This window comes from Brassica oleracea, chromosome C7, assembly GCF_000695525.1.
Source record: "Brassica oleracea var. oleracea cultivar TO1000 chromosome C7, BOL, whole genome shotgun sequence".
Lineage (NCBI taxonomy): Eukaryota > Viridiplantae > Streptophyta > Magnoliopsida > Brassicales > Brassicaceae > Brassica > Brassica oleracea.
This window is the reverse complement of record NC_027754.1, coordinates 26,700,053-26,710,213: the sequence shown is the minus strand read 5'-3', so window position 1 is coordinate 26,710,213 and position 10,161 is coordinate 26,700,053. Positions and strand designations below refer to the sequence as shown.

The following is a 10,161-nucleotide window of genomic DNA, read 5'->3' as shown; positions in this document are numbered from 1 at the left end:
GATCGGATAGATGATCTGAAAATCTGGCATCGAGACTTTCCAATGATATCTCGCCCGTTCCCTGGTTCCTTCTGTATCAACGGTAAAACGCTGATGAAGTTGACTGTTCGCGGATCCGATCTGTAGATATCAGTCCCAAAGAAACAACCATAACTCTTAGATAAAAATTCCAAATGACGATCTGCTTTCTGATACACTTAGATCTATGAGTGTAGAACATAACCTCAAAAGTTAGATTCGAAATACTCATATTTTATCGATCGTTCTTCTGTTCCCCCAAAACGTGTCTGCTGAACTCTAATCTCTCTTTTCGGATGGTGGGATGACTTCTCTTTCATGGTGGCTATTTGTAGCTGTTCCGATGACGTTCCGGCAGGGCTTTGCCATCCCCCAAAAGTTCTGTCAGAGGCCACCACGAAATCCATCTTAAATAAGAAAACTTTAGGGTTTTCTGCAATGTAATTAGATCTTATTGGACTAAATTTTCCCAGACCGAGATTTGGGTCGTTACAGTTTCCTCCATGATTCATCAATATCCAGAATATGATAATGCAACCACGCGATCTGAACGAGTTTCTATAAATTTGGCATTAAAATATTGACACAAATCGCTCAATTCTAATTTTAAAAAGGATATTGATTTCTTGGGAAATTGTTACCAAAGAAAAAAAAATATTTTAACAGAGACATCCGTGTATATTACATCTTTATATATTGAAGTTAAAACTCAAATTATCACTCAAACGGCTTGAGCTTCCAAGAAAGCATTGAGGTTCTTGCTGGCTTCTAGCAACCGTGGTGAGATCGCCGGTGACGTTGGGTAAGAAACCGGCGACGTCGTGGAGAATCGAACCTGGCGAAGCGAAGACTCCATCGATCTTCTGTTTTTCGAACCAGACATCTTTAAAACCCCTTTGATCTCTTTCTCAACAGGTTCCTTGTCGAACACGAAAGCCGCTGAAACCGGATCGTCGTGATCGTTTTTACCCGAACCGCTTTTGATTAGCTCGGACGGTAAGTCGAATAAGTGACCACCTCCTTCGTCCCCGGCGGATTCCGAAGCGTATGAGTTGCAGTCGAATTTCTCCATTGAAGCTCGAGCTGAGATCACTGTGGTGGTCGTGGTGGTTTCTCTGAGGGAGACGGTTCTTGAAACGGTAACGGACGATGATGCCGAAGTCGTGGTGGTGGTGGTTCGGGTGAAGGAAGAAGAAGAAGAATCGTCTCTTCTTGATGATCTGACCGGTTTTGCTTTACCAAAACCGGGGAGGTATAAACACAGAGCGTTGCATTTGAACCCGTCTTCTAATGTACTGTTATTGTTAATGCTCTTGTTCGATTCGGTTTTGACGAAGAAAGAGTTTCGAAGAGAGAGTCTCTTGCTCGTAGATCCACACGATTTGCTTCTCTTCAATGATGCAGATGAAGAAGACAAGTCTTGTTCCTTGCCTTTGAGCGCACGCATTAGACCAGAACGTTGTTTAGGAGAATTTGTGGTTGAGCTTGGGAGGCTACGGCTCACAAACTTAGTCCGCACTGGCTGCAAGGGAAGAGGCATAGGCGCATCTAAGTCTCTAGGAGGTGACATGGCCGGTAAAAGCATCATATCGAAGCTATCGTTCCTTCTTAAGGACGGTGACATAGACAACGACTTGACAGACTTGGGGTCCATCGATATCTCTCTCTCCTGACGCACCATACTTGTTTGCTTGACCAGAATCTTCTTCTTTGGCTCGTCTCTGCCTAGTACTTGCCAATCCTCGTGAATGCTCCCGTCTCTAAAGCTTATCGTTGGCATAAGAACTGCAGCAGCCATTGTCTTTTTTCGGTCTGAAAATGTCTAACTAGTAAGATGAGAAATGACAATGGCTACGTCTTAAGGCTAAGAGATGACGGATACTTATACAATGTCACTGAGGAAGCATGGACTGCACGTTCGGTGGCTAACACTTGATCATGATTTGCACGTCCAGCTTTTCTTCTTACCTGCGTATTAATCTCAGCCAAAGGCTATTGACTTTATTATAAAACACATAAAATGAATAAATAAGCTAAGTTTTATAGCATTATATACATGAGACCATGCCCAAGATTGAGACAGGATCTGACAAAGAGAGATACGCCCGCACGAACCAGACTTATTATAATATTACCCAAAGATTTGGAATATTACCCGACGTTGTGCATACCACAAGCTGTTGATTAGGGAAGAAGACGATTAAATAATTGAAATTTATTTCATAATATTATGTTACAAAACATCCATGATGGGTCGGTCATTGGTGTATGTGAAAAAACGTAAAGGTTTGGGAATCTACTGAAGGGAATTGTAAAACAGGATTAATACAACTGATATACCGATGATGACTGGAAAAGATGAGACTAAGTACAACGCTCCATAACCCTGCAACAGATTAAGAACAAAGGCAAGAGAAAAATATTGATCAGATCCCAAGGTTTTGAATAGGAAAACACTGCAAATGTTGGAAGAAAGAGTACAGATTTAAAGGTAAAACCACAACTCTGTGAAAGGTTTGAGAACACAAACCATGGCTTTCTTGGCTACTCCAGTGTCATCATCATCGACATCGGCTTCTTCAATTGCAGCAGCTGAATCCCACTCTAGGTTGAGTCTCTTGGCTGCCTCTTTTGGATCTATTCCGGTGTCTGTGGATTTCGCATACAATGATTTTGTTCGCTGCTTCTTTGAAACCTCAACCTTATCAGATGCACAAGATAAGGGTTACGATAAAGGCTTTGAAACAAAGTTGTGCGCAGCTAACTAACTAAATGTATATCAGCGGTCACCAGAGAGTTACACAGACAAAAAGGGATACACTTCCATCGTATTTTACGAACGATGTAGGAATCAACACCATCAGACAAAACTAAGATTTGAAAGGTCCTGTACCAATATGACATTTCCCCGTGGGGTTAGACCAGTCAATACAATATGCTTTCTGTGTTTCTTAAAAGGCTACCTTCATGCCTAGTCAATTGCATGTTTATATGTCTGGATTCCTTATGGAAGAAATATCGATAAATTAAATGCACCAAGTGTGTATGCTACCATGAACTTTACTCTATAAATGTTTATAAGCTTATGGCAGTTGTTGCATTACGTATTTGGATTGCCTCATGAGAAACGGTGGTCGTTTCCTCTACCAATGGGGCCATATAGACAAAACAATTGTATGATTTAAAGAAGAGGTACCTCTAAATTTGGCCAACGGATCATTTCCTCGTACAGCATCTGGAGAGTGAGACGATCTTTAGGGATTTTCCCTTCATTTACCTGTGAGAAGACAGAAAGACATTACTTAAGGATCATCATACTTAAGCGAAAAGTAAACTATTTCCCCCACCAAGTTTCAACTTAGTTACCCCTTGATACTACACAATGCAAACTGCTTAACTTGGTCTTGTGAAGCGACAGCTTGATATCATAACGAGTAACAGGATCATTGTAACTTGAGACAATTTTGCGTACTAAAAGTCTAAACCTTGGAGTTAAACAGACCAGCATAATGTCCCATTCCCATTTAAACAAGAAATGTTACAGATGAACGATAAATGCAACTCAAGAAAGGTTAGTTAACCAAGGCTACCAAGTAACCGTACTAAGCTACAGATGAATTTGTATAAATTAACAAAAAAAAAATCAAACTCCAGATAGCCAAGCGAGTGATTCACAACTCTATATACTCCTAGAACTGAGCCATATATGAGTTGAGTTCCTTTCTTCTCTTTGCGGAAAACTAGCATATCATCTCCTCACAATTCACTCTAAGTAGTGCATCTAAATGAAAGACAGGAAAGTTTTACCAGTTCCAAGGCTTCAGCTAAGTCTTCCCTACTAGGGGCATCATCCTCTTCTATTCCGAGAAGTCTCCTTTTTTCCAATTCCCTTGGGTCCTCAATCATTATGGTCAACTTGACCTAATATGATTTTGAAGTTTCACAGACTTGTTACTTTCTCATCCTTTGTCTCATCAAAAGAAAGAACACAATACAGAACCAGAACTTGCTGGTATACAGTAGGAAAACGTAGAGACTGACTGGGATGGGGTTTACCTCATTGAACATCATGTCTCTGTTCCTCCTGAGTAGCTCCAACACCTAACCCCAAAAAAAACACGTTTTTATTTCATCAAATACTAGACAAACCATAAGCTTATAGCTACACGTTCCCATAAGAAACACACAAGAATCTAATTCTTCAGAACACTTATCTATAATTTCAGTAAATAAAAAAAAAAAAAAAAAAGGGAATAACAAACCCGTTTGATCTCATTGACGTATTTAAGATCTTGAGGATCTACTTCTCCTTCTTCTACTTCGTCTTCATCGTCTCTATCTTCTTTCTCCTTCCCTTGTTGCTCCAGTGTTAACGGAACAGGAACTCGAATCTCCACCGCGTCTCCTTTCTCCTGCTGAGTTATCAAACTTCCGAACCTCCGACTCTTCCTCTGTCCACTACTCCTACGGAATACAACCGGAGACGGCAAGCAAACACCGTGATAACTCCGATGGCCGGAAGAAACAGAGTACTGTAACGGTAACTGAAATATCTGCGTCGCAGCCGCCACCATTTTTCCTCTTCTATATCTTAAAACAGCAAAAAAATATCCTCTTACAATTCACAGATTCTGCATCTCTCTTTCAATTGAAGAAGAATACCAAAAGGAAGAGGAAGAAGAAGACGATTCAAAAGTAGATTGCCCTCGAACCGCATGCCACTTGGATAATACTCCATCACTTAAAAAAAATAAAACAAAATTTAATCAAAGCCCACAATATTATTATAAGGCCCAGTATTAAGGCTCACTATTAAGGCCCATTGTACGCTATGGATTTGGCGGGAAAATGATAGAGAGGCCCAGTTAATTTCCCGCCACAACAGCACTCAGCAATGTTCTTTACCCCCGTAGTGAGAAACTGGGAGGACACATTTACTCTCTTTCTCTCTCTGCTCAAACGAAAATTAGGGTTTTACTTTCCCGGAAAGTTTTCAGATTTGAAAATGGAGGCGTTTGGTGGGTTTGTAATGGACGAGCAAGCGATTCAAGTGGAGAACGTCTTCTTAGAGTTCCTCAAGAGGTTTGTTTTTTTCGTTCTTCCCAGAATTTGAAGTTCCGTATCGCTCTAATTCGATGGTAAATTAACTTTTGGTGGTTGTCCTCAGTTTCCGATTAGATGCGAACAATCCGGGGCTGTACTACGAGGCGGAGATTGAGGCAATCCGAGGCGGGGAATCGACAATGATGTACATCGATTTCTCACATGTCATGGGTTTCAACGACGCTCTTCAGAAAGCCATCGCCGACGAGTACCTCAGGTTTGTGCTTTTCTTCTAATGGCGTTAATTTTAAACAAACCCTAGATTTGTTAATTTGGGGTTGATAATTAATTGGTTTAGGTTTGAACCGTATTTGAGGAATGCTTGTAAGAGGTTTGTGATTGAAATGAATCCTTCGTTCATTTCTGATGAGACTCCCAACAAAGATATCAATGTTTCCTTCTACAACCTCCCTTTCACCAAGAGGTAATGAATATGTCTTTCCTTCCCTCATAAAAGTCATGAGCTTTATTAGTTTGATACATTTTTCGTGTTTTGGTGATTGTGATGATGAAACCTTGAGATTAATTTACATTTATGGTTTTGACGATTAAGTAGCTCTTCGTTTCTTTCTCTAGCCATGAACTTTTATGTTTAATTTGTAGTGTGTGGTGCTTGTGATAATGAATCCAGGTTGAGGGAGCTAACCACTTCAGAAATTGGGAAGCTTGTGTCTGTCACTGGTGTGGTTACTCGAACTAGCGAAGTCAGACCTGAGCTTCTTTATGGAACCTTCAAGTGCTTAGATTGTGGCAGCGTTATCAAGAACGTTGAGCAACAGTTTAAGTACACACAGGTACTTAAATGATTGCTTCTTTTTTAAGACGCTCTTAGCTTTGAAATTCCTTGTTTAACTTTTTTGTTTTTGTCATTCATGGTATTGATGCACAGCCTACGATCTGTGTGAGCCCAACTTGTTTGAACAGAGCAAGATGGGCACTGCTTAGACAAGAGAGCAAGTTTGCGGATTGGCAAAGAGTTAGGATGCAGGAGACTTCTAAAGAGATACCTGCAGGTTCCTTGCCACGGTCTTTGGATGTCATTCTGCGCCATGAGATTGTTGAACAGGCCAGAGCGGGTGACACGTGAGTTTCCTTCTTTCGCTAGTATATGTTTCCATCTTTATAAGGACCATCATTTTGAGTCCTTTTGTTTTTTTTTTCCTCGCAGGGTTATTTTTACGGGAACGGTTGTTGTGATACCTGACATATCAGCGTTGGCAGCACCTGGAGAGAGAGCAGAATGCCGCCGTGACTCATCGCAGCAGAAAAGCTCCACTGCTGGACATGAAGGTGTCAAGGGTCTTAAGGCTCTGGGAGTTCGAGATCTTTCGTATCGGCTTGCCTTTATTGCGAACTCAGTGCAGGTTTGTCAACTAAAGTAACTGTTAAATTAAAACTCAAGGTGAAACGTGTCGACCCAGTCTCAATGAATGTTTTCTTCTTTTCAGATAGCTGATGGTAGCAGGAACACTGACATGAGGAACCGCCAAAATGATTCTAATGAAGATGATCAGCAGCAGTTCACGGTAAGGCTTAGACTAAATTACATATATGAATCGAGATGGGTATTATTATTCCGCAGTGTCCGGTTTTGCTCTTTTTATGTGAGTCTCACATGGTAACTATATACACAAGTACTGAAATTGTTCTTGTTAAAACATGTTAGGGAGAAGAGCTCGATGAAATTCAGCAGATGAGGAACACTCCTGATTACTTCAATAAATTAGTTGGAAGCATGGCACCAACAGTTTTTGGTCATCAAGACATCAAGCGTGCAGTTCTACTTATGCTACTTGGTGGTGTGCATAAGACCACTCATGAAGGCATCAACCTTAGAGGAGACATCAATGTTTGTATAGTTGGGGATCCCAGCTGTGCTAAATCCCAATTCCTCAAGTACTGATTCTCGCTGAAAAGACAAAGCGTCTTCCTATTCTTCAGAATTCTGCTACCTTAGTTTTGGTTTAATATTTGCAGGTACACCGCAAGCATTGTACCAAGATCTGTGTACACATCTGGGAAGTCGTCTTCTGCAGCTGGGCTGACTGCAACTGTGGCCAAAGAACCAGAAACTGGAGAATTCTGCATTGAGGTAACTTTTGATGAGACGAAACTTTGTAGATGGCTTTGAACAATGCTACCCTCCTTTGATACTGTGATTTCTATGTTTCAATTGTAACTGATATCATCGTGTTCTTTCATAGGCTGGTGCTTTAATGCTTGCTGACAATGGAATTTGTTGCATTGACGAGTTTGACAAGATGGATATCAAAGATCAGGTAAATGTTCATCATTTCTTGTTACAGTACTGAGGATTGAGTTTCCTTGACTGTGGCTAATTGAGATTACTGTTACATTTTGGCACAAAGGTTGCTATTCATGAAGCCATGGAACAGCAAACGATAAGCATTACAAAAGCTGGGATTCAAGCAACCTTGAATGCTAGGACATCAATTCTTGCAGCAGCTAATCCTGTTGGTGGGCGATATGATAAATCTAAGCCACTTAAGGTGAGCTTATCCCCGAAGTTGATTTTCAGTGGATGCATGTTTTGATTTACTTCTTTGTTTAAGAACTTTCATTGAAGTTTTTTTGAATATTTCTAATTCTCAGTACAACGTTAACCTTCCACCTGCCATTCTCTCGAGGTTCGATCTTGTGTACGTTATGATTGATGACCCTGATGAGTTAACGGATTACCACATCGCCCATCATATCGTGCGTGTCCACCAGAAACACGAAGCAGCTCTTTCGCCTGAGTTTACTACCGTACAACTCAAGCGCTACATTGCATATGCCAAAACGTTAAAGCCAAAGGTTGTAAATTAACCCCAAAAAGCTCTTGTTTTGGAGATGCTAACATTTTTTTGGTATCTTCATCTGTTTTGCAGCTAAGCCCAGAAGCAAGAAAGCTACTGGTCGAGTCTTATGTTGCTCTACGTACAGGCGACACAACTCCTGGCACAAGAGTCGCATATCGAATGACAGTGAGGCAACTGGAGGCACTGATCAGGCTCTCAGAAGCCATTGCTAGGAGTCATTTAGAAACTCTGGTGATTATATAACCTTGTCTCGTTTCTTTCATTTTTCTATAAGTCATTAATTTGCTTTATCTGAGAACTGTTTCTCAGGTGAAACCAAGTCATGTTCTTTTAGCTGTCAGACTCTTAAAGACTTCAGTTATTAGGTAATTTTTCAAGCCTCTTCTAGCTCTTGATTTCTTCAAACATCTTAACCGTAACGTATTTGTTTCTCTTATCCAGTGTTGAGTCAGGGGATATCGATCTTTCCGAGTATCAAGATGCTAACGGTGACAACATGGACAACGCAGATGACGCTGAAAATCCTGTTAATGGAGATGAAGATCAACAGAATGGTTCAGCCGAGCCAGCTCCTGCTACTGCAGGTATTTAAACACCCTGTATGCTCATCCTTTTACTTAGAGTCACTTAAGAACCATAATGAACAATCGTGGTGTATTATCAGCAGATAATGGAGCAGCAGTTCCAAAGCTGGTGATAAGTGAAGAAGAATATGATAGAATCACACAGGCCTTAGTGCTTCGCCTTAGACAACACGAAGAAACTGTTAACAAAGACAGTAAGTTACATCACTCATCAGTCCTCGCAACCATTACTTGCTCTCCTCGACGTTTAAAACAAATGAATTCTTTTTCTTCTTTTAGGTTCTGAATTGCCTGGAATGAGACAAAAGGATCTGATTCGATGGTACATCGATCAGCAGAACGAGAAAAAGAAATACACTTCGCAAGAGCAAGTCAAACTCGATATCAAGAAACTCAGAGCCATTATTGAGGTAAATCCAAAACAATTTTGCAAATGAAGATTATTATAAAATTTTATGTTTCTACTTAACACCAGAACATATATATATATATGTGCATTACAGAGTTTGGTATGTAAAGAAGGCCACCTTATAGTGTTATCCAATGAGCAAGAAGCCGCAGAAGGTGAAGAACCAAGAAGAAGAGATGAGAGGATCTTGGCCGTTGCTCCCAACTATGTGATCGAGTGATGTTACGAAGTTTTGTGTTTAATCTGTAGTTCTAAGTAGAATCCTGCCTAAAACCTTGCGTTGTTATATCATTCGGACCTAGTTTTATTGGATTCCTTTAGCTCAGTTTTTTTTTTCAAAAACCAAACGGATACAAAAGCAAACTCGTAACTAAAGATGTTATTGATCTAAGCAAAGTGGTGAGATATTCGTTGAAGTCTCCTTTGCGGTGATTGTAGACATAACTTATGTATAAGAACGTCCAACATGTGTCCGGAATTGAAGACTTGCATGGGCGCGGGACGAAAATGTTGGTTTGCCTTTAATAACTCTTTGTTTCATGTAATAATTGAGTGCGTTTGCGGTCTACCCTTCCCTCACATCACATCCACCTGATTATGGGCAGAAGCAGGGGAAGCATGTGTTTCCGGCCCCCACTTTAGATTATGTAAAATTTCGGCCATTTTTTGATTGAAATATCTAGTAGCATGAATGGTTCATGGTTATAATGCACTCAAAGGAGGTGGACGGTTTGATGCTTGATATGCGGTTTTCCTCGTGAGTTCATCGTAAAAGAGGCTTTACGAGGAATTAGCGAGGAAAAACGTTTTGTCGTTACTCGTTCGTCGTAACACATATTTCCTCGCCAATTCGTCGTAACATAACGAGGAAAATATTTCGTCGTAAAGACGAAGTACATTATTTCGTCGTAAAGACCAATTAAATATTCCACGTAAGGAGGTCGCTATATTCCTCGTAAATACCTCGAAACGTTTCCTCGTAAACTACACGTAAATATCTCGAAAGTGTTTCCTCGTAAAGTACACGTAAGTACCACGAAAGTATTTCCTCGAAAAATACTCGTTTATCTTTCCTCGTCATCTCCTCGTAAACGTTTCCTCGTAAAATATTCGTTTATTTTTTTCTCGTCATTTTCTCGTAAAGTTTCCACGTAAATAGGTCGTAAATTAGCTACGAATTTACTTTTTTTTTATTTTACAGAATTTAAAAATATAATTAAAAAAA

General features: G+C 40.3%; 4 protein-coding genes across 5 annotated transcripts in view; 1 reads left to right on the top strand and 3 right to left on the bottom strand.

Annotated features, from left to right (window-relative positions):
* The window catches only part of LOC106302969 (mitochondrial amidoxime-reducing component 1), a 2,986-nt gene extending 2,561 nt beyond the window's left edge, over positions 1 to 425 (bottom strand). The window contains 1 exon segment of the mRNA XM_013739359.1: positions 284 to 425. Coding sequence (XP_013594813.1) covers positions 284 to 425 — 142 coding nt within the window.
* Positions 426 to 629: 204 nt separating this feature from the next.
* On the bottom strand, positions 630 to 2,133 carry LOC106301269 (uncharacterized protein DDB_G0271670). Its single transcript, XM_013737631.1, has one exon. The coding sequence runs from the start codon at positions 1,814 to 1,816 to the stop codon at positions 740 to 742; it is 1,077 nt and encodes a 358-aa protein (XP_013593085.1). The 5' UTR covers positions 1,817 to 2,133; the 3' UTR covers positions 630 to 739.
* An 85-nt stretch (positions 2,134 to 2,218) lies between these two features.
* On the bottom strand, positions 2,219 to 4,736 carry LOC106301270 (ycf3-interacting protein 1, chloroplastic). Its single transcript, XM_013737632.1, has 6 exons — positions 4,281 to 4,736; positions 4,075 to 4,119; positions 3,826 to 3,939; positions 3,215 to 3,295; positions 2,549 to 2,719; positions 2,219 to 2,404 (listed from the first exon to the last, which is right to left on the bottom strand). The coding sequence occupies exons 1-6, from the start codon at positions 4,590 to 4,592 to the stop codon at positions 2,315 to 2,317; spliced, it is 813 nt and encodes a 270-aa protein (XP_013593086.1). The 5' UTR covers positions 4,593 to 4,736; the 3' UTR covers positions 2,219 to 2,314.
* Positions 4,737 to 4,936: 200 nt separating this feature from the next.
* LOC106301166 (DNA replication licensing factor MCM6) lies at positions 4,937 to 9,368 on the top strand. 2 transcript variants are annotated; one of them, XM_013737511.1, is made up of 18 exons: positions 4,937 to 5,100; positions 5,186 to 5,338; positions 5,420 to 5,545; positions 5,753 to 5,915; positions 6,011 to 6,204; positions 6,290 to 6,485; positions 6,570 to 6,647; positions 6,788 to 7,017; positions 7,099 to 7,213; positions 7,326 to 7,400; positions 7,491 to 7,631; positions 7,735 to 7,938; positions 8,013 to 8,174; positions 8,253 to 8,308; positions 8,385 to 8,527; positions 8,611 to 8,721; positions 8,807 to 8,937; positions 9,031 to 9,368. In XM_013737511.1, exons 1-18 carry the CDS (start codon positions 5,024 to 5,026, stop codon positions 9,154 to 9,156), a joined length of 2,481 nt encoding a protein of 826 aa, XP_013592965.1. In that variant the 5' UTR covers positions 4,937 to 5,023; the 3' UTR covers positions 9,157 to 9,368. The 2 variants fall into 2 exon arrangements, with proteins under 2 accessions (XP_013592965.1, XP_013592964.1); XM_013737510.1 differs by having other exon boundaries at positions 8,608 to 8,721.
* The last annotated feature ends 793 nt before the right edge of the window (positions 9,369 to 10,161 follow it).

Coding starts and splice junctions, on each gene's coding strand:
- LOC106301166 (XM_013737510.1), top strand. CDS start 5,024: ATGGAGGCGTTTGGTGGGTTTGTAATGGACGAGCAAGCGATTCAAGTG. Junction 5,916..6,010: donor AACAGTTTAAGTACACACAG/GTACTTAAATGA, acceptor ATTGATGCACAG/CCTACGATCTGTGTGAGCCC. Junction 8,722..8,806: donor AGAAACTGTTAACAAAGACA/GTAAGTTACATC, acceptor TTCTTCTTTTAG/GTTCTGAATTGCCTGGAATG.
- LOC106301270 (XM_013737632.1), bottom strand. CDS start 4,592: ATGGTGGCGGCTGCGACGCAGATATTTCAGTTACCGTTACAGTACTCT. Junction 3,940..4,074: donor GAGACATGATGTTCAATGAG/GTAAACCCCATC, acceptor AAATCATATTAG/GTCAAGTTGACCATAATGAT. Junction 3,296..3,825: donor TAGCTGAAGCCTTGGAACTG/GTAAAACTTTCC, acceptor GTCTTCTCACAG/GTAAATGAAGGGAAAATCCC.
- LOC106301269 (XM_013737631.1), bottom strand. CDS start 1,816: ATGGCTGCTGCAGTTCTTATGCCAACGATAAGCTTTAGAGACGGGAGC.